We start from the raw sequence: 22,915 nt of genomic DNA on the forward strand, positions 1-22,915 counted from the left end.
ATGTTTAGGAGAGACTTGAGACCTGATTCTTGGTTCTTCAGCTTTCTGGTGAGTCTTACTGTAACTTAATTTAGTATTTGAGATAATAGCAATGCTTTATATGAATGTTACAAAGCATTCTCCTCAACAGGTCAGTAGTCTGTCTAGGAGTCTCTTTGCCTTTGCAGCCCTTGCCAAGAATCAGACTTCTAAAGGTTAGTGTTTTTATCAGCACTTTTGCATGTTTTTACCAGCACTTTTGCATGTTTTTACAAGCAGTATTCAGCACAGAGAAGCAACACATTAAAAGGTGTTCATCAGCAGAAACAGAAGTAAATAGACTATAAATTTTTTCTGATACCTGCTTTTGTGCCTGAAATTATATTTGCAGAGCTAAGTATTTGCTTGGCTAACCATGAAATTAGTGTCTAAAATTAGGCAAGTACTGCTCAGCTCCTAGTCTTTGTGCCACTCTAAGTGCAAACAAACCACATTATTTTATGCATGTAATTGTGTCTGAAAATGCAGAAGCTAGTAGGAGCTGGGAAATGGCGATAAAATGAAGACATTTCCTTGTACATAGCTGCTTGAAACCAGCTACCCTGAGGGCAATCCCTGGGGGTATTACAATGAGTTTTATCTTTGGGCTGAGCTTGGCATTGTTTTGTGTGTCCCTCTGAAGTGTGCCCAGCCCCTGCCATAGGCCAGTAATTCAGTTTGTGAGCAGATTCACAAATGTCCCTCATTTTAGGGCCAATGGAAAAAACTCCAGCAGCTTGGAGTTTTCTGTCACGCTGTGCCCACTGAACATCCTGAGGGCTGGATACAGAAATGAGCTCCTCTCTTCAGCCCCTCCAGGATGGACCAGGCAGTATTTCTAAATGCTTAGAGATGCTGCAAGAGACTCACCCCGTATTGTGTGTCACGAAAGTGGGTTGGAAAGGCTTTCTGCTTCTCTATATTGTGTGTCTTTCTCCAGGTTTTGCTCCTGTCACGATTGAGACCTCAAGACACATGTACGAATACGTGGCCACTGCTTTAGACTGGTGGCATGCAGACAGATACTGTGAACAACGCTTTGCTCAGTTGCTTGTTGAACCCCAAGGCAGTGAGCAAGCTTCCTTTAGCAAACTGCTGCATTCCCACCACATCAGAGGTTCTGTCTGGCTAAACGAAAGAGATGGTGTCTTTCACAAGCCAAAACGGAGACGTGAGTATAAGTGAGCTTGGACTATTTGGACATGTTCACTACTTGGTCTTTTTTATTCTGACTGGAAAAGTTGCCACTCAGTTTTTACTGTCATTGTGGTACCACCCAGGACCTCTAGTCACAATCTGGACCTGGCAATATGAACAACGGTGATCCCAGCACATCAGCTGGTCACTGAGAAGGTATTTTAATGCATTGCCACAGAAGGGAGTTACAATGGGGCTCTTCTGCTCTGCCCTGCTGTACCATCCGCACCTAAAGCAGGTCTAGCTGTGCTCAGCCTCATTATTTGTGACCTGCAGGTCCTGCAGAGCAATGCTAGAGACAGGACCAGGAGAACAGGCATTCCTCAGCAGCAAGGCACCACAGGGCAGATGCCTCAGACATCTTATTTGGGATGCTTAGGAACATGTGCTTCCTTCCATATTCACTTTCTGGAATCCTATTTGCTAGAAACCTATGTTTCTGGAAATTACACTCACTGAAATGATTCAGTCTCAGCTTGCCTGCCTTCCTGATCCCCTCCAGGTACAGGGGAAACAGAAGCCTTGCTCTATATTTGCAGGATATCCTTGCCTGCAAGGTCCGTGAATTCTTGAGTAGGAGGCAAATGAAAATGATGGCTTCATCACAGTGGAAGATGAGCAGGCTTTAGCCCATGCTTCTTCTTTTATGCTGACTGAAATATCTCTTTCTAGGGAACCATATTGTTCCAGTCCTGGTGTTTGGAGACAAAACAGACACAAAATACGTGAAGGTGCTCTCTGACTTCCCAGCACTGCCTGCTGTCACAGCCTGTGCCCACCTCCAGTGGGACACCAGGACTCAGGAGATTGCTACAATCTTCTCCTATGCTGTGCCAGCTTTTATTAATGAGTTCCAGCTCCGTGGCTTTGTTGATGAGGAAGGATTTGTTCGATTTGCTCTCATAGTCCACGAGCACCATTCCCCATATCTGCCTGTGTTCCGTGCTGATGGACAGTGGCATCACTTCTGTGTGACCTGGCAGCAGGAGAATGGGACCTGGGCCATCTATGCCGATGGTAAAAGGAGGGCATCTGCCAGTGGTTTGTGTGCTGTGGGGTCTGCCCCCCAGGCCATCTATGGCCAGGGGACTTTCATTATTGGACAAGATCAAGATTCCCTGGGGGGCAGCTTCAAGGAGAAAGAGTCCTTCAGTGGGAACATCACTGACCTGCACATCTGGCAGAAAGTTCTCAGTGTGGAGCAGATTGAGAAAGTTCGGTCATGCTGGGTGGTGGAGCAAGACCTTGTATTTTGGTGGAGCTCAAACACTCTGGAGGTTGAAAGCACCGTTCAGGAAGTGACTGCACAGTTTCTTTGCCCAGGTAGATCTCATTACCCTAACTGCTTCAGCTCCCTTCTGCAGAGGGGGTCAGCATGCAGGAATAGTTCGAGAAGCCAGTCCCATCCTTGGAGAGGGAATTTGGTGCAGTTTGTGGAATGATGCTTCTCTTTTGGGAAGGAAAGCAGAAGCACATTCAGAGCTGGGCTGGGCAGTTTACAGATCATACTTAGAAGCACAGTCATCACTGAACCTCTGCAATGGCCCTAGCAAAGGCAGCTGCTCAGATGTCCTGGGGATGGTGTGTTTCTGGTGGACCTGGGCTTTCCCTTTGTGTGTGTTTCCACAGGGCCTGTTGAAGAATGCCGAGTTTTTGAAGTTGGCAGCAATGGATTCAGTTACACATCTTGTTTGCAGACTTTGCCTTTTGTCTGTCTCTACAGAAAGGGTACAGCCCCTATTCCTTATTTATTCATTACTTCCACAGCATTCATTTCTGGAGGTCCTAGGTAGGATGATGGGCAGTGATGGGGAGGCCTTGTGTCTGCTCTGAAGAGATCGCATGCAAAACCTGCTGTAGCTGTGACACTGCTTCCGTTGCAAGCACTCTGACAGATTACTTTGCTGTTCTCCAGTTAAGCTGTGGTTGTACACATTTACGTGGCTTCTGGATGCAGTGCTGTAGAACGCCTCCCAGTCCCAGCATCTCCAGATTCATGGGCCAGGGGGACATGGGGAGGAGGCAGTCTGTCTCTGGGATCTTGTACTAGAAATAAAATAGAGCTGTGAAGTCTCCTTGTCCTGAGTGTCCTGCAGACTTACCCACCATGTGAGGACCAGGCTTTGAACATGGCATGTGATAACCGCACTGCTAGACACCACAGCAATGGTTATGTTTTATTCTCAGATGCATACTGGCAGCTGAAAAAAGCTCATCTGGAATCCAGCCATTCACTTGTCGGCCGTGTGAACACGCTTGCAGAGAGAACTGTGGTGAGTCCTGAGCCCCAGCAGTGGCAGCTGACAACAGGAGCAGGCAGAAGCTGTTGGGGTGGACTTGTTGGCACCTATGGGTGTTTGAGGTCACTTTGCCAGCAGTGTGACCAATACAGATGTAACTTGTGCTGTGATCAAACAAAGTGTTGCTTCAGGTTGACTCATCTCACTGAGGTTGAGAGGCTGGACAAGAGAGTTCAAAATGTCAAGGCAGATCTCCTATGATATGCCCAGTTAGCCAGGCTAGTGTCCTCACACCAGTGAGGGCATGCAGGGCATTGCCAAGGCATAGCTGATGATCAGACAGAATCAGGGCTCTGCACTGAACTGAAACATCTTTTTCATGGCAGATTCCTGAGAGCATCTTTACAAGTGATGTCCAAGACATGAACCTCTCCGTTGCTCTTGGTGCTCTTGATGTCTTGGCAACTGTTCTGAAGGAAGGAGAGATACCTGTGCTGGAGTCATCTGACCTTCTTTCAGTGCTTCAATTACTAAAGCAAGTTTCTGATGTGGAAGTCCAGGAGGGAGAAGAGCTGAAGATGTTGGAGCAGTTGGGGCAGTATTATGTGGAAGTGACTGAGTTAATCTTGGAAGAGCAGAATATAGAAACATGGTCATCAGTCAGCCAGGTAATGGTGTCATCAGCCATCTGGCTGCTGTGTACCACAGCTGTTCATCTTGTGTGCGCAGCTCCTTGGCCTGCTGTATGATCAGAGGCTGAGAACCTGTTCTTGCATGGTCACATGTAGCCTTTCTGACTGTATTCTGGAGCTTGTGAAAATGCTGCAAACATGGGCATGGAGCCGCTTTGCCAGCTCAGATAAGGACCAGATGCCTTAATGTTGTCTCATTTGCTGGAGGTGCAATCAAGTTCTGCAAACAAGTGCAGTCAAGTGGTGCCTTCCTTGCAAACTCCTCCAGTGGTTGTCTTGGCTCTCTCCAAGAGACCAGATAATCCTTGAGGACCCTTCAAACCTGGTATTCTGTGAGGCCTGGATTTGCTGGGCTACACAGTTTGCAGATTCCCAGTGCTTTTTAGATTCCTTGCTCCCACATCCTGCCCTCTCTGGCATGGCAGTGCCCTTCACTTTATGGTTTGTTTTATTTTCCATGGGTGGGCTGCCAAGGAGCTATTTGTCATCAGCCCCCACGCTCTTCAAAACACTGTCAGGCTTTGTGTGGGGGATTTCCATCATCCCACCCCCGTCAGGATTTTCCCTATTAGTTTCTTCCCGTCTCACATGGGTCTTTTGTGTCTGGTGTATGGTCTGCATTCTCCACCTGACTCTGGGAAATGTGTGGCAGCATCTGGCCTGGCCAATGCTCCAGGAACCAAGCCAGGGACCTCCAGAGATGAAAGGATACTGAATAGTTCAGTTTACCTCATCGCTTAGAGTTGCTTAGGTCTCCATAGTGACAATTACACACAGCTTCTCGATAGTGGCATAGAACCAGCTCTGGCCCAGTGTAGCTGGTGCAGCAGATATATCTGCTGAAGGAGAAAGGGGTTGAGTTTATGTACTACAAGGGTGGCGCTTGTCTCCTTGCTGAAGGAACTGGGAACATCCTTTAGTGAAGAAATCAAAGGAAAAGCGAACCAAAAGCCTTGACCTCCAACTTCTCTTTTTCTTCCAAGCATTTAAGAAAGCTCTTGTGAGCTGTGGGAAGTGTGAGCTGGCAATGCAAGTGCTGATTTTCATTGCTCCCTATGTATTTGCAGGTTATCAGAGGGCCCATGGCTGTTGTTGAGCTCTGTGACAGAATGGTGTCACTCTTGGCTCCGCTACTGACCGCAGGAAGGACAAAGATCACGGTCCAGCATGGGAATGTTGGTGAGTGGCACTGGCAAAACTGGGGGAGGGCATCTTACCAAGACCCAGCTTAGTCATCCTGTCTGGTTCCCAGTCCAAGTCAGGAGACAAACTTAACCCATGGTTTGCACTGAAAGGGATTTGTCTGCTACTGCTGTGAGTCTTGGCTGGGTCCTTGTGTCCTTGTGGCAATTTCCTGTAGGAGCAGCTCTGCAAAAGGCTGAACCTTGGATCAGTATCTGATTTTGCCCCTCCGCAGGGATGGAGGTCAGGAAGCTGGAGCTGGGCAGGCAGTTGAGCAGTGAGGCATACCTGGTCCAGACCCCTGAGAAAGACAGTCACGATCTCATTGAAGTTCCTGCAGAAGAAATGCAAAGACTGAAAGCTAGAGGTGGGTTATGATGCCCGTGCTTCCCTGGGTCTCTCCTTGCCACTTCTGCATCTTCCTTAATTGCAAGAACAGTCAAGGTTAGAGCAGTGGTGCTGCAGTGTGGACTGCTCAGAGCTGCTCTGGTTCCTGTACCTGTCCTGCAATGCTCTGTCCCTTCAGGTCTCCGCAGACTTGTGCTGAAGAACATGTGGTTTGGCTACAGCTCCCTGCAGCGCTGCCTGTCTGGCACTGTCAGCACTGCTGTCTTCCAGGACATGGCTGCCTCTGATGGAGGACAGAAGTGAGAGAAACACAACCTCCCCGCTTGCATTCCTTTTAGCACCACTGGAGAGTTCATTTCCAAGTCTGAGATGCACCGTATCTCTCCTGCATGACTCTTGTCCCCTTGAAGTTATCTGCTCTGTTGGGGTGGGCTGGGGCAGGGTCCCCTCCTGCTGGGGCAGAAGCTTTGGGAGCCGGGATGCCTCTGAACAGTGGCTCCCAAAGCCCTGGAGCTCTCCAGGGAGCTCTCTGGACACTAGGTGGGGATGGCAGCTCGCACATCCAGCACTGCTCCTTCCCCGACCTCAGGCTCAGCCACTGTGCTGCTCAGCTGCCAGCCGCTTGAGATGCTTCAGTGCCTCATCTGCAGTTATGGGGGGACTGGTGGTGGTTTCTGTTTGCCAGGTAATCTGAGGTACTTTCTGCCCTGTGCCCAGGCCCTTTGCTGGTGGCACTGAAGCACTCCAGAAGTGGCTCTGGACCTCTCCAGCTGTCTTGTGTGTATAATGTGAGACCCTGTTTTCTGGTTCCTGGTCCTGTGCTTTCCCTGACAGGTACCTGAGCACTGTTGTGGGCACTGCTGTGATCTCCGCTGCTCTGCTTAGTGACTACCAGGAGATCAGCACTTCTGTGCTCTACCGTCTGCAGCACCATGTCCAGGTACCCTGAGCAGGGGCTCTGCTTCTGATGCCGCACCCTGACATGATAGGCTGTGCCTAGCCTTGGCTCACAGCCCCCACAGCTGTTGGACTTAGGGGTGTCCCATGCCCAGGTCTCTCACCTTGACTCACATTTCTCTGGGGAGGTGTTTTTCCTGTGCTGACAGACCCTGTTGCAGCCTAGTGAGTGAACTGCATCAATCTGTGTATGTGTATGGATGTGTAATCTCTTCTTCTCCCTCTCTGCCTGCAGGACCTGCCCAATACACCAATGGGGCCCATCTGTGCCTTCTGGAACTTCAGCCTCAGGTGCCTTGTTTCAGTTCAGGTCCCCAGATTTATGAGCTTTTATTTCACCTGGAAACCCAAACATAACAATATAAATGTAATGGTAAGAGTAGGGATCTGTAATTCTTCTCCTGCTTTGCATGCTGGCATCCTCTATCTGCTGGATTAGAGCACTCTCCTGGGAAGATTTCCCTTGGAAAAGTCATTCAAAAGCAAGTGACCTTTAATGAGGTATATGCAACTAAAATGGAAAGCCCTAATTAATTATGATTGTTGCCTGCAACAAAGAAGGATTGGTCCAAGATATACAGCCCAACAGACATGCAGGACTCCCAGCCTCATAAATACTGCTTGGCACTGAGATGTTTTTTTGCTGAATGTCACCGCAGTGAGCACTGAGACAGTGATGTATGGATTGGTAATTAAGTCACTCAAGTGCAAAAAAGCCTCCTTTGAATCCCAGTCTTGTAACAGGCATGGATCAGTTTGAGAAAGGGGGGAGGAGGGTGTTTTTGGAAGCAGCTGGTCACTGCACAAACCTTTCCACTAGCCCTGCTCTGAATTTGCTCTTCTCTTGGTACTGGAGCAGGATCAGAGGAGCAGCACTGACAGGGTTTTTAATGTACATGTTGACACTAGGCCTATTTTCTTGTGCATGCCTGCTGAATAAGGCAAGGCTGCTGTGACAGGAGGAGCCAAAGGAAAGTCCATATGGAAAGATGTCTCTGATATCCTCCTTTTCCTCCTTTCAACTCTGCTGCTTCTGGGAGAATAGAATTTCCTCAACACCTTGGCTTTCTGATGAAGTGAATGGTAATTTCCATGTGTTTTCCCTGGGGTTTTTTTGCTGCATGTTAGCCCAGATGCTGGTGGCATGTGGTCCACATCTGGCTGCTCTGTGGTGACATCTCTCCCGGACTCTACTGCTTGTTTTTGCAACCACACCACAAATTTCGCTGTCCTGCTGCAGGTATTCAATATGCAGGTAAGCGAGGAGCGTTTCTGTGCTGCTCTGGGGGGTGGATGCCAAACTGGGAGCAGTCTGTGATTGATTTGTGAGGATTTTGTGTCTTTTGTTTCATGATTGGAGCAGAGGACCACCAAGGAGGAACTCACGCTGCAGACCTTGACTTTCGTTGGATGTGGAGTTTCCTTCTGTGCTTTGATAGTTACCTTCGTATTATTCTTGGCAGTTGGGTAAGAAAAGTCCAGACACCTGTAGCCTTCCCTGTATTCTTTTATACTTTGCTTCAGAACAAGTAGACAAACAAGATACCCTTTGTTGGTAGCAGAGGGCAGGGAGGGGAGCAGTGGTGGTTGGCTGTGGAGGGGGTGCAGTGCTGGTTGTTTCCATGGAGATGCTTGTATGAGCTATGCACACACCTGAGTGTCTGTGGGAAGACTTTTAGCAATAACTAATAATGTTACCATAAAAACTGCTCTTCTAGGGTTAATTTTTATAAAATGAATGTAGCAAAGACTTTTACTGCACCCTTTCCTTTGACTGCATCTGAGGGCTTCCTCTCTTCTTGCTCAGTGTCCCCAAGAGCGAACGAACAACCGTGCACAAGAACCTGATCTTTGCATTAGCTGCAGCAGAAGCTCTGCTCATGTTCAGTGAACTGGCCAAGACCAACCAGGTAAGCTCACCAGAAAGTGTCCTATTCAGCCAGCAGGACCAGGCCTGATCAAGCATTATTGTCAGAGCAAACAGAAGTGTAATCCCTCTTATTAATGTTTCATTAATCACTCAAGAGCTCTTCCTGGTGCTTGTGGATGTTTAAACACATTTCTGCACATAATTTGCTCTTTTGCTCCTGACCATACACACTCAGAAGCTCCCAGAGGACTCCATCTTCTCCTGAAACAGCATGTGATTTCTCTTCTCTCCAGGTGATGTGTTTCATGATCACTGCCTTCCTTCATCTCTTCTTCATGGCAGCCTTTTCATGGATGCTGGTAGAGGGGCTTCTCCTCTGGAGCAAAGTGGTAGCAGTCAACATGAGTGAAGACAAGAGAATGAAGTTCTACTATGTGACAGGCTGGGGTATCTACAGGCTCCTTTGCATCACATGCTCAGAAAAATGTGTCAATTTTTTGTCTAGCAAAAGTTTCAGTAGGATAGATTCCCAAATGTTTGATTTGATTCAGTATGAGAGCTGTGTGCCACTGCTCTGAAGAGGCTGTATCTTTATGTGTCAAAGTGCAAATATTAGAATATATAAGTTAAAAACATTTCTGTTATTTTTCTAAATCCAAGTGTTCAATACAAAAAAAATGGAGGAGGATGTTTATGGTAAATTCTTGTTCTCGGAGAGCATTACTACTCTCTGATAGTAATTAAAATATAAATATGTTTCTGACCCTTTATTCTGAGTGAGCCCTTGAGGGACATAGAATTTATTTGAATAAACTGAGTTTCATATTAAAGAGAAGCCTCTTCAGGTCAGTGCTCCTTGCAAAACACACACCTAGTTGGACATTGGGCAACTGGTTCAAGTATTTTGGATTGTTTTATGTCTTTGATTGTCCATTTTGTTAAAAAAGCAATCTAAGGAGTAAATTGCTTTGATCGGGACTCAGGACTTGGAATGCTTTATACCTAGGAGAATGATGCTGACAGCGTATAAATCTAGTCTTGCAGAGCCGGGACTGATTTCAGCTGCAGTAAATTGATGTTGCTCATGGGGTTTCAGAGGCTAAGCTGGCTCATGCTGGAGCATGTCTGGTCAAGGGGGGGGTGTTGAAGCAATTGTCTAGAGCACAACTGACCTGCATGGGTCAGCTCTGCTTTTCCCTGGTTCAATCTGTGCTTTTTTCTGCAGGCTTTCCAGTCGTTATTGTGGCTGTGACCCTTGCAACTTCCTTTGACAAGTATGTGGCAGACACTCACTGCTGGCTGAACATTCAGACCAATGTCATCTGGGCCTTTGTTGGCCCTGTTCTCTTCATCCTGGCTGTAAGTGCCAAAACCTGCCAGGAAGGTGTGATTCCTTCGTGTCTGGTTTTAGGAAAGCACTGCAGAGTCAGGGGTGTCAGCACTTCTGTAGCTAAGGCGATGCTCACATTGTGCCTGCTGCTTTTATAGGAAAATTTTCATTTTATATATGCTTTCACAATATAAATAAATCCCTTTAGCCAAAGCAGGTTTTTTATAGGAAAAACATTTTAAGAAAACTTTGCTGACCAGTTCTTGTATTCCTGTTAAATTAGTTAAATTAGTTAAACTAGTTCCTGTTAAATTAGGAATGTAGACAAATGTGTAGTTTGACTGTGACACTGCCCTAACTGAAGGTCTGATTTTTATGTGGGAACCTCTATGCACTTGAAGTACTATCAGTATCATTGTACAACAACACAGTGACAGAAAAAAGTGCCATGTTTAAGAGGTCCAGAATAGACACTTAACAAGGAAGACATTCTGTAGGAGAAGTTCAAAGATAAGTTTTCTAGAGTTCATACATTTGTGGATAGCTTTATGAAGTATTTTGTTCACTGCCTTTTTAGCAGTGATACATTTCTCCCCGAGTTATGACACTTATTGAGCTCCAGCAAAAAAGCCTTACCCCACTGGATTTGAGATTACAGAAGGTAACCGGGTCCAGTGCTCTTCTTCTGTCAGGTGAACACCTTTGTGCTGTTCCGGGTGGTGATGGTGACTGTGTCCAGTGCTCGCAGGAGATCGAAGATGCTGACACCCAACAGCAGCCTGGAGAACCAGACTGGAATACAGATATGGTGAGCAGGGAAAGGGCTGGTTTTCCCAAGCGTGGCAGCTCTGGGTATGAAATAGTGGAATTACTGAGATCAAAGCTACCCTGGGCTTACCCTGTTGTCGTCACCAGGAGCAGCACTTTGGGTCTGGGAATGGTCAGTGTGAGCATACCCAATTGTCTGCAGGGGTGACAGCATGTGTGGGAAGGCAGGTCACTGCCAAGCTGTCTGCCCCTTCCCTAACACCAGCTCACCGTGCTGCTAAGCAGCTTGCTGGTGGGCATGCAGATGTCTGGTAAAACAGCACTGTAAGGAAATGAAGTGGCAGCTTGGGGTGTTTCAAGGAACCCAGGAGCCCAAATCAGTGCCCAGTTTCCATGGAATTTTAAAGAGCTCTGAGCTGCAGAAGCAGCTCCTCTCCACTTCACAGGACATTGCAATTTGAAAGGGTCATAACTGAGTTTGTCTCAAACCTATCCCATCTTTAGCATTTGTGTGTGCCCTACAGAAGGATACCAGTGGCAGAGAGTGCAGGGGTTTTGGCTATTTGCCATTATAAAAAGCATTTCCCTTGTCAGTTTGGGACTTGGTGGATTGGAAGTAATGCTGTTGGGGATTCCATCCATGGGGAAACGGGGGATGTGAACTGCTGCAATCAGTCAATTTAGAGAGACCTCTAAAAAACTGCTGCTTGAGTCATTTCTTTATCATCCTCTGTGGATCTTTATTGTTGTTAGCTGGCGCCGGATACCCCTGCTAGACACACATTGTTCCCCTCTATCATAAATAAATTTTCCCAAATTTACAGAATCACAAAGATAGGGCATTGCTGGAGGGCAGGGTGACATCCATAGACTAGTAAAACAAATACAGAAGACCTCCTTGCAGCAACGATTTGGGGCAAAATAGCTGTTTTCTCATGGCTAATGACGTCAAAGAGCTCCCTTTTTGCTAACTCTCTGTGATAAATAAAGAGCAAGGCTGGCACACTGGAGGCTGGGAGGTGAAATGTTTGGTTTTTCCCCTCTTAATTAATTTTGTTTGCAAAGGAATTTGTTCCATAGCTACCATCTTGGGTGCCTTTTAGTGGACACATCATCTGAAAGGCACTTGCTGGGAGAAGGGAGCTGTCGCCAGCATGGAGACAAGGACAGTTTCTTCTAAACCCCAAGATAAAGGCCAGGATGCTCCTAAACCTGTGCAGCTCTTTCAGAGCAGATTTGCTCAGTGCTCTGTATAACCTAGCGCAGATGCCCCAGGCAAATCATGGTGAGACCCTGGGCAGGGTTTTCAGAGCCAGCCAGGGCTTGGCAGTCTCTTTACCAGGACACCCTGGGCTCAGGGATGTGTCCACAACCAAGACCCCCCCAAATTGCTGCTGGCTGAGAAATGGGTGCTTTGAGATGTGTCCAGGTAACCCTGAGCTATTCTTCCTGACAGGGCCATAGCCAAGCCCATCCTGGTGCTGCTGCCTGTGCTGGGGCTGACCTGGGTGTGTGGGGTCCTCGTCCACCTCAGTGTCATTTGGGCCTACGTCTTCATCATGCTGAACTCTCTCCAGGTGAGCCCTGCACCTCACATGTACCTCCCGTGTACTCACTTCACAGCCAAGCACATATCTGCTGCTTCTTGTGCTTCAGTGTACTTTACCTGTCCTAATAGTCAGGGACATTTGTCAGCTCTGAAGTCCAGCCCAGCTTTCCCAAACTGCTGTGCTGTTTTGTCCAAGGAAGCTAAGTTGATGCTCCCAAGATACAAAATACAGCTCTGGAGACCTTGTTCATCTAATGGCCTTCCAGCAGCAGTCTCTGGAGTGTCCTACTGGTACCACAGCTTCCCAGTTCGAATCTTGTTTATTATGTTAGATTTTCTGACATTAACATAGTTTCAAAATGACACTTGCAAGCTAATATGCTTGTAGGAAACTTCATTAGAGTTTTGATTTGGTCATTTACTGGATAATTAAAACGGTAACTGCCCAGTTTAATGGGGTAGACGTCCTACCTGCTATTTGCATCAGTGAAATGAGGCTCATTCCTGCAGGAGATGGACTGTGTACGCCAGCATCACCACTGTTGGAATAGGGCTGTTCATGGAAAGTGTCTCAAAAGTCACGTCCAGCCATAGCTTGCTTCATTGCTGCTTAGATGGTGTGTGTTCTAGGATGAGTGTGTTCCACCTGGTTCATGTTCAGACATACTTAGAGTTTGTGGCCCAAGCACTGTACAGGCAGAATCACCTTCCCTTTGCTGGGAGACCAGCTTTATTGCAGGGAGATGAGAGAAAAGGAATTAAGAATCAAGGACTGAAAACCTTTACCTCTAAAGTCTGTGTTGTCTGCATCCATGCAGCTGCTCCCCAGGGATGCTTCCAGTGCCCAGTGAAAGCTGCACTGGAATCTGATGGGATGCAGGAGTGTTAGGTGAACAGATAGCAATGAGGGCTGGTGATCAGAGCATTGCAAAGAGAAGCTGGAATTGTGTGTCCTTCTTGTAGCTCTGACTTGCCAGACCTTGGGGACATCATCTTATCTCCTTCAGCCTCTTCATTCCTCTTTAGGCAGCACCAACTGTCTACATTTGTAAGACTATTTGCTTGTCTTGGCATCCTCCAGGGCCATGGCTGTGGCTACCATACTTCAGAGTCATGTTGTTAATATGTTAGTAGTAATAGGGATCTCCAGAGGGCAGAAAGTAACCCTGGTGTGTAAAGCAACACTTAATATTTACTTCTGAGTTTACTGATTTCATAAGAAGAGTTTACAACTTCAGCCAGCCTGTGCGTGGTTAAGACAGCAAATCAAACTGTGTTAGTCACAGCAGCTAGGAGTGCTCCATTCTGCACTGAGCTAGGACTGTTCCCAGGATCTCAGGATATCTGAAATTAGGTGACAAAAAGTCCCAGAACATGTGCTTGCCACCTGCGATGCAGAGCATCAGCCCTCTTGTTGGCGGACAGAAAGCAGCTGTAGATGGAGCTAGAGAAGCACTGAACATTGTTCCTGACGTGCAGCAAAGCATGATCCAAGGGAACGATGGAGCTCCCTGTAGGCAGGCAGTTACTGGCAGCAGGGAGCCAGCCTCGGGGAACACGCATGGATTCAGTCCAGCCCCTGGGGCTTGGACTATGCCAGCACAAATGATTCCTGTGGGTACCCACACAGCCAGTCCTGTTCCTTGGCACTGGGTATTTGCAGGTATATCTTGCCCAGTGCTTAAGGACAAATCCTACTCCAGGGATCCAAGTCAAGAGAACAAATAGGTACTACCCTCCAAACCATTCAGATCCAAAGATCCCATCTCCCTTTTTCCTTTGGATTCAGTAGTAATTGGCATCTCCTGCAGCTTTCACTTATGGAGCAGCAGAGTTTGCAGTGCTTCCCTCTAGAATACTTGGCCAGTTCCAGTGTAGCACTGGCCCAGCTCTCCAAGGGTAAAATGCAGGCGTTATCACCACGTGCACGAGATGGGTGGTTGCTCCAGGCGCCAGTCCAGCAGCTGGGTGCTGCTCACGCACATCCGTCAGCTCTCAGATGGGGCTGTTCCAAGGCCAGACAAGGGCTGCCTCTCCACATCTCCACTAGCAAGGATACCAGAAGAATGGCAGGAGGCCTTTCCTAACTGTAATTAAATATAGCATCAGTTCTCCTTGCCTCCTTATGTCATGCTTCGGTTACCGAGCAGAAGAGAACTCCAGGCTTGGTGTTATGAAGAGATGAGGGGAGCAGAGCTGAGAACAGCACCAGATATTTTCATTCAAACAAAAAACCAATCCTCAGGCCAGGTGAACAAATCAGAGCACAGTGGCCCAGCACAGTGTTTCTCTGCCTTGCTTCAGTGTTTGTGCTGTAAAAACATTGCAGGCCTGTTGGAACAAGGTGATCTTTAAGGCCTCTTCCAACCCAAACCATTCTATGATTCTGTGAAATCCCGTGATAAGTTCCCTGGTCCAGTGACTGCTAATACCCCTTGACTGTGGCCTGACAATATCCGTGTGCAGCCTACATCCTTCATGGTTCACTCGGCCTTTGATTCATGGCTGATGCCAGCAGAGGGGCTGCAGGATGCTGGCTGTCATAACATGGATGCTGCCCATATGGTTTTCTTGAGAGACAAGGAATAACTCCTGACACTGCTAAATGTGTGCTCTGGATGATACACCTCCTGAGACTGATTGTCACAAACCATGGCAACGTCCACCTTGGATGAGATAGGAGCCAAGCTGTTGGCTGGATCAGGATCTGTTTTCTTTCCTTGCTTTCTAAGTTATTGTTGCTTTTGTTTTTCTTTCACCTAAAGCTCAGTGGGAGCCGTGGCTGTTACATGGATGGAGAATTAAGGGTTTGCCCATGAATGCACAGTGCTTTTTTGCCTCTATCCCTTCATTACCAAGTTCAGGTCAATTTACAGACTACCCTGCAGGAGAAATGCTGGTGTGAAGCTGTGGAGTTGAGCAAAAGCAGGGATAAAGCTGTTCCGTATCAACCCCTTTGCTGACTGTCTTATGGATCGCCTTGGAATTTCCTTTAGGGCCAGTGCACTTCTTCATGCGCGAGAGTTTTGCTGCTGTGGCTGTTTGCTTGTTTGACTGCTCTCCCTTTATCTGGGGAAAACAAAGCCTGTCTTCAAGGTTACTCTGTGCGTCGACACCAAAATGACAACTTCTCCAGCCAGGCAACACAGGAATTCAGCTGGGTGACTGCAAAGCAGCAGGGGAGCGGTGCTGCACTGGAGGTGGCTGCCATGGCTGTCCCTCCCACAGGTTGGCGAGCAGGAGGCAGCATCTTCCCTCCAGCCCATGGTTTCAGAGGTAGCAGCACCAACACCCTACCAGCACCTAACACTGTTGAGAAACAGCATAGGTAAAACCTTTCAGCTTCAATTGAACTTGTAGGGCTGAAAGGATGGTCCCGAGGATGGCTCAGGGCCGCTTGCCTGTCTCTGGTGAGAGGGTACAGGAGATGGTGGTGCGCCCATGCAGCATGGAGATGGGGTGTGCAGAGCGCAGCAGGACACAGTTGCTGGACAGACACCAGGCAGGAGCATCCATCCTGTTCTGTGGGTCTCAGCACACGCTCTGCTCTCACCTGTGGCCACGCACTGCCTGCCCCCCCATGAGCAAGGAGCTGTGGTGTCCGGAGCCTTGCAGGCCGCGCCAGCACAAGATGGCGTGTGGTGAGAGCGGCCTCCTCCAGAGCCGCAGCTCCACTTCCGCCCGCCGCTGCAGCCGGGCCTCTTCTGTTCCCTCCTCTGTTCCCTGCCCTGCTCCCTCCCTCCCCGCACTCATCCAGAGTGATTATGTCAAGGAAGACCTGCCTTGGCAGCCTGAGCAGAGATCTGGTCTGGGGGAGTGACCAGCAGTGCTGGCTGAAGGACAGGTCATGGCGCCGTGCCAGGGTACCGCTACCACTGTGCCTGCCAAGAGCTCGCAGATGAAGAGCGAGGCTCACTGAAGACAAGATGGATTGCTTCTCTTGCTGCAGCTGATTTATCTATCTGCGATAACAAAACACCCCACAGATAGGACATAAATCTGGTGGGCCAGATAGGGCTGCCTTAAGGCCAAAATCATTGGTCTGGAGTTGTAATTAGCCCCAGGCTGTGGCCTCCAGGCGATGCTCGCTCTGGCCCTGCCATGGGCACTTTCCCTGAGCACATCCCACACCAGACTGGGGCACGCATGACCAAGTGTTGGGTTGTGGCAGAGCACGTCACTGCTCGCTGGTCCTTGTGCTGAGCAAGCAACAGAACCAGTTCAGCAAGGACGGAGAGGATGGCTGAGACTGTGCTGGAGAGAAGGACTGTCCAGACTGGGGCTGAGCAGAGCCTCTGGGTCCATACCCCATTGAACCTGGGTCACAGGGTCCTCTTAGCGCTGTGCTCTGTCACTGCAGGGGACAGAGGAACTGTCCCCAGCATCATCCTGCACTTGATCTGTGGGAGGCTGGCAAAAGCCCCGCTGAGGTCGGTGCTTGGTGGGAAGGGAGATCTGCTTCCCAGGTTTCAGTTCCCCCAGCAATTAACTCCTGGTGGTTTCTGCTTCTGAGATCTGAAGGGAGAAAAGGAAAAGGAAGAGGGGCTAGGGCAGAGACCATCTCTATTGAATTCTCTGTGAAGAGCCTGGTCTCAAGTGTGATTATAAGGAAGGTCCTTTCTGCCTACCTGTTCCTGTCTGTGCTGTGCCCACTGTCTGTGCCTCTTCCCCTTAGCCCAGTCTTTAACCATTCTAGTGCTCATCAAGCTAATTTCCTCCCATATGAAGCAGCACAAACCAGCCGTACATCTCTAACCTTCCTGTGCTCTCTCCTTTGCAGGGCCTGTACATATTCCTGGTCTATGCAGTCTATAACAGTGAGGTAAGAGATGATCCTGCCTGGGGCTCAGTCACTCATCACAGCAACTGTTTATTAGCAGTCAAGGGAGTAGTTGTAACAGGCAGCATAGCCCTGACTGTGCTTGTGGACCAGTGGTTGCTTTTTCTCCATGACTTGCTGGAAGATCTCTTGCTCTGCTAGAGCTGCTGTGGCCCTCTCTAATGTCCCTGCTTTGCTCCAGGTAAGAAATGCCATCCAGAGGATGAAGGACAAGAAGAAAGCACTCTCATTCACAGTAAGTTGCAAGGAAGCCCTGCTACCCACTTCATCCATCAGGCACCCACCAGAGGAGAGCTCTAGACATATATTTGGTCTGCTTTGAGGAGATGATGTTGGAAAGAAGTCTTATGGGGTTTTCTTTGTCTCACTTCTTTGCAGTCCTGTTGGGAAATGCATATCCAGAGATGATCTACCCTGATAGGCAGCTACCAGAGTGGGATGGGGGTCAAAAGTCCCATGGGCCACAGTGCAGATAACATTGATCTTTACAATTGGACCTGGATCTAGCAGACTCATTTTGCAATTTTCATTGTTCTGTTTCTCTTCCCTGTCATTACAGAACTGCTCTCATCCCATCAACTACTTATCAAGTCCAAGAAACACGACCTCCTGGGAGACAGGGAAACCTTCTGTAGCTGAGAGCACCTTGTCGAGCCCTGTGCAGAAAGACCCTCCAGTGACGAACATCACCAACAAAGGTAAAGGCAGTTGTCATTGCTGTTGGCCCAGGCTGTATGAGGAGACCACAGTAAAATGTTATTCCCAAGGCTTGAATTTTAGTGCATGTCCATGTTAGTGTCTCAAAATGAATTTTCTGCAGAAAGGAGGCAAAAGTGGCAGTAGGAAATAGGGGTTTTAGCTTCAGGGTGCAAAAAGGTGCTGCACACTCCAACCAGTTCGTGGGTACAATTATGCAGTTCACCTGTCAAACCCTTTGCTTCAGTGGGAGATACCTGGGGGACACAGAGCACCGAGCTCTTGGTAAAGCATGAATATTCCTACTCTCCAACCTCCAAACTCATTGTGCTGCTTTGACTCCTAGGAAATTTTGGAGCCAAAATTCCCATGGGGATTTCATCAATTATGTCACCTGAGAGACCGGTATGTAATGTCTTCTGTTATTTTTCCACCTTCACCCAGGCACAGAGCATAGTGGTTACATAGGAGTGGTGCCTGGTGGTTCCAGTGCACTCAGGACACCCGGTAGTGATACCAGTTGTGGCACAAATCCAGTGTTTTATGTTGAATAAATCCCAGAAGCTGCCTGAGCCACCCACCCTGTGTGCGTACTGAGCTCCTCTGTCCCAGGGCAGTAGAGAAGTTGCTGAGTGCTGGTGAGGGACCAGGCAGGGTGTTAGCACAGCATCCATGCTCTCCTCCTAAGTGCCAGTCCAGAAACACAGCCTTGCCGATCAAAGCAAAGGTTTTGATGCTCATCCTGGAGCCTCTGATTAAAATATAGCATATTGATTTAATTAGCAACATATTGCCTTAAGTCACTTAAAGCATTTGAGATGTGTTTCATGCCCATAGTGGCCACTCCTGGTAGTCAAGCCACCTGAGTGTTCGCCATCTTCTGTAGGAGAGTAAGATGGAGAGCAAGGTGGCTGGAGGGCACGAGCTTCTGGCCAGTGACCTGCCTTGGCTGTGCTGTGCTGGTGCCAGAGGCAATCAAATGAGCTGGGGCAGGAGCAGGCAACAGGGGAGAGCATGTGTTTTGTAGGAAGCAGAGGAGGAGGAGGCCCCAGACCAGCCAATTTCCAAGGCAAGACCTCACCCCTGGGGTGATGGGGAACCAGCTCTGCTGCCATGCCAGGAGGGTGATTGTGGCAGGGACACAGACGAAGAGAAGGAGCCAATGAATTTGAGCCAGTAAAGCACGAAGCAGAGGCTGGTACAGATCAAGGCAGGAGACCCCCCCCAGGGACAGCAAATTAAAACTGGGCAGCAAGGGCTTGCTGTCCCTGTAGTGGGCAAGTCACATCTGTCCAGGGGAGGCAGGTTGGGTTGTGCTGCCTGCAGCAGAGCGATGTAGAGCTCAGTGAGGTATGGCCTAAAGCAGGGAACAAATTAGATTTGACTACTCTGATACCACTTCCCTCTCCCACTATTAAAATGATCATCAGTCCCTGTGCACTTGACATACAAGTGCTGTAATTTCCTCGGAATAATATCCAACACTACTTTCATATGAGTCTCTCACTGAAGGATCTCTCTCCCTCTCTAATATTTATCCTTTGAAAGCCTGTGTCACATAGACAGCTCTTATTTATCCAGTAGATAATACTTCTATAGCTGGCATATCGTTTTGAAGCCACTCAATAAAATCCATATTTTAATCTCTCATGATTTATATTGTGGTTTTGCTGTTCCACCCTGGTGCTGAACACCAACCGCGATTCATTCGTAAGTGATGCTTTTCTCAGCCAGCCAGGTGGTGGCCGTGTAAACTGGGAGCAGGGCTAAGCTCCTGACACCAGATAGGAGACGTGGGCCAAAGGGATTAGCCGAGTTTCCTAAGGCAGAGAGCATTAGGAGGCAGCAGATCTCCTAAATGCCGAGGCCTTGGCATTTTCTAGCAGGTAAAGATAGAAAGCACTTTCCCCCATGTGAGGGTCACCAAGGTATTGCTGTATCTTTACTGCTTAAGCATTGCATTTTTAATGTACTTGTTTTCTTTCTAACTCATGTGGATGCAGCAAAAGGCCCTGGATGGTGCTACCCTCCCCCAGATAGGTGCTGCTTTCTGTGCTGTTCCTTATTTAAGTCAGCGCTTTTTTCCTGCTCCCTGGCTAAATGAGTCATGGCACTTGCTGGAGGAGTGGTGAATTAAGAATGTCACTGGCAGCTGCACAATAGTTCGGATGAAGAGAAGATGCTACTTAAAAACGTTTGAAAACACTTAAAATGACAAAACACAGAGTGAGTGAAGATAAAAACACAGACAAGATGTTCTTGTGTTTCAGGTTTTTAAATGTTGTTTGGTGATATTTGTTGCTGTTGGGCTGGCAGCAGGAATTTCACACCTCACTTAACCCTTAATGATGGTTAGCATGGTGCAGCCTTGTGTGCTCTCCTTCCACCACAGAATGGGGGGAGAAAGTCCTCTTTTCCTGGATTTTCCAGTGGTCTCCAGCATGGTGTCCAGCTGTGTCCAGGGACACTCTGCACGGTGCTTGCCCCTTGGGGACTGGGAGGAAAGCTCCAGTTCCCAGCTTGTGCAGTGGCTCAGTGGCAGGGAGTTTGTGGTGCAGAAGCTGGGTGCTGTGGGAACCCTGTCTGATCCTGGGAGTGTGATGGGAGGTTACCAGCAGCCAAGCAATCAGATCTGTACCTTCTGCTAACAGAAGTTCTCCCCTCTTTCAGGCTGTAGAGCTGACAGCGTTCAAATCCTCAGGTAACATTTGCCTACGTCATTTTCTTTCATTTTTGTGAACTGTGGTTTCTGTGGTTGCTTTTATTTCCAAACTGACTTGGTGGGTGCACTCCTGGCCATTGGGAGATCCGTGTCCCCCTGAAGAGATGAGGAAGAGGAGGGGTATGGAAGCCCCAGCAGCACTGGCTCAACAGAGGGTGCCTATCTCAGGGCACTTGTCTGGCTTCTCCCCAGAAAGACCTGGGCTGCTTTCAGGGGTGGCAACAGCTCTTCGCTCCTACAGGGTATTTTAGCCCAACAGCTGCTGCAGAAAGAGCTGGTGGGTGTTAGAAGTGGCAGGGAAGGTGGGGTGTTCAGACAGGGCTGGAATTATGAGCTTAAAAGCAGCCATTTAGCTTCTTCTGTTTCAGGTTGTAGAAAGGCCAATGTCACCATGGAGGTGGGTAGAATTAAAATCAGAAATCCCTCCTAAGCTCCAGACCTGAGTGCTGGGGAGAGGCTGGCAAACCTCAGCTCCCTCTTACCTGCCTGGCTTCCCTGCCCGGCTTTGAGCAAGTCACCAGTCCCTCCAGGCCATGGCTGTAGCACATTTAGCTTTATATGGTTTTACCAACCATGGCCGAGTACTTCCAGCACTCTGAGAGCAGTCTCTGGATGGGATCACTCAAGCAGACAGTGCAGGGAAGAAACACTGGGGATGGATTGATAGTATTTTTTCCTGCATTGTTACATTCTCTTTTGTCAAAGGCAGCAGTGCATTAGCAGGTTTCTGATTTTGCTCCACATTAAGTGTCTAAGCAGGGCATGCTTAGACTATTTTCGAGACGATGCCACCCTGAAGCATTGCAGCTTTCCTCCCTGCAGTGGACACATGAGCAAGGCAGAAACGGTGGCATCCAGGACTAAATGTGCTGCGGCATTTCAGGCATAGGAGCGGGGTCTCAGAGGCAGCAAGACCTACACCCAGCACATGCGTTTGTGCTCTGTACCCCCACACTCTCACCTGCTCCTGCAGTTTCATCTAGCCACATCTGTAATTAAACTCCAGCTGTGCAAAGAGGTGGGTTGTTTAGTTTGGTTTTGTTTTCTCAGGTAAGACCTCAGATTGCTTTTAAAAGCCTGGTTTTGCCCAGAGGATGGTGAGGAAGCTGGGCTGGGCTCAGTGCCTGGCTCCTCACACACCGACTGATGCACAAGGGCCATAAGCAGGCGGAGGTGCGGGGCAGTGCTGTGTACAGCCACCCTCTCTGCACGCACCAAGAGCAGCTCCTCGCACGCCCCAGGGCAAGGGAGCCCTTGGTTGGGCAGTCCTTCAGCCTGGGGTGAACGAGAAGATCTTGAACCAGAAGAGCACTCCTCTGCACACTTGTGTATGTGCAAGCTGGCGTGCGGCACAGCACTGGTGCTTGCTGTGCTGCGCTGCTCCAAGGCGCCGGGCTCAAAGACAAGTGCTTCCAGCCATTAAAAGAAATAACGAAAGGCAGTAATGCCCAGCTGTAGTAATGCCTGGAAGACCCCAGGGCAGCTCAGTGTTGCACAGGCTCCCATCTTCACAGCTTGTTCAACAGAGCCAAGTGCTGTGTAGCTCTTGGGGATAACAGCTGCCAGTGGAAGTAAACCATAAACCTGTGTGCTTGATGGTGAACAAGAGAGAAATCATTGCAACACAGACACTGCTTCTCTTCTCCTATTTGTTTTCTCCCAAATAATGAAAAGTCATGAAAAGAGGCATACTTTGCCCTCGGTATCTTTATCTGAAAATTTCCAGCCAGCTTTAATGAGTATTGTGATGTACCAGCATCAGGAGCTCATGCAAAAACCCAGGAGGAGCCCTGCCCTGCAGTCCAGCAGGGAGAACTGGTGGGCAGTGGGAGTGCTGGACCCTGACCACTGGTGGGAGGTTCAGGGCTTAGATGGCTTGCTCACAGTCTCCCAGGAAAGCTGTGCTGGATCTGGGATGCGATCCACCTCAGCCATGCTCTTGTGAGAGCCATAGGCATCATGCTGGCTCCAAGCGCAAGAGGCAGCAGTGGTTCCCTGGAGGGAGATGGGTGAGCTCCCAGTGCTGCGTTAGCACGTGTGAGGATGAAGGCAAATAAAATCCAGGTAAATACAGGACCAGTTTCAAACCCACAGAAATGAGGAGTTTGGCAGGGTGGCTGTGGCCTGGAGGCAGGCACAGGTTCCCTCCCCACCCCCAGTGTTAGGGCTCCCCCAGCAAGGACTCAATTCTCTCAGAGAGGCCACACGTTTCAGCAGTAATGAGCTCCAGCCCAGCTGTACAAAGCTGCACACTGCAGCTAGCCACTGCCCGGATTCATTACACCCTTTATGTAAGCAGGGGATGGCCAGGGGGGTTCACATATTTGCACAAACAATAAGTACTGTCTTCCTTGTCTTGGCAAACAAGAGCTCCAAGAGGCCTCCACATCCTCCATCTCTTCAAGTGATGGCTGCTTTGTTTCCCCACGATAATTTCATTATTCTGTTTGAATACATTTATATGTTGCTAAGCCACACATAGCAACATGGATCTTGTCTCCATGGC

At 48.7% G+C, this 22,915-nt stretch overlaps 1 protein-coding gene across 1 annotated transcript; it reads left to right on the forward strand.

Moving 5' to 3' along the window:
* Nucleotides 1-21,273, forward strand: ADGRD2 (adhesion G protein-coupled receptor D2; the record flags this gene model as incomplete). Its single annotated transcript, XM_080630989.1, has 25 exons — nt 1-48; nt 131-194; nt 959-1,189; nt 1,888-2,538; nt 2,845-2,943; nt 3,403-3,488; nt 3,842-4,123; nt 5,215-5,326; nt 5,565-5,696; nt 5,856-5,976; nt 6,512-6,617; nt 6,870-6,925; nt 7,763-7,889; nt 7,998-8,101; nt 8,442-8,544; nt 8,798-8,951; nt 9,730-9,863; nt 10,527-10,642; nt 12,059-12,179; nt 16,932-16,973; nt 17,173-17,226; nt 17,551-17,689; nt 18,034-18,092; nt 20,358-20,388; nt 21,158-21,273. 25 exons carry the CDS (start codon nt 1-3, stop codon nt 21,271-21,273), a joined length of 3,288 nt encoding a protein of 1,095 aa, XP_080487115.1.
* Nucleotides 21,274-22,915: the final 1,642 nt, after the last annotated feature.

The sequence above is a fragment of the Psittacula echo genome (genome assembly GCF_963264785.1).
Source record: "Psittacula echo genome assembly, chromosome: 16".
NCBI classification, from domain to species: Eukaryota; Metazoa; Chordata; class Aves; order Psittaciformes; family Psittacidae; genus Psittacula; species Psittacula echo.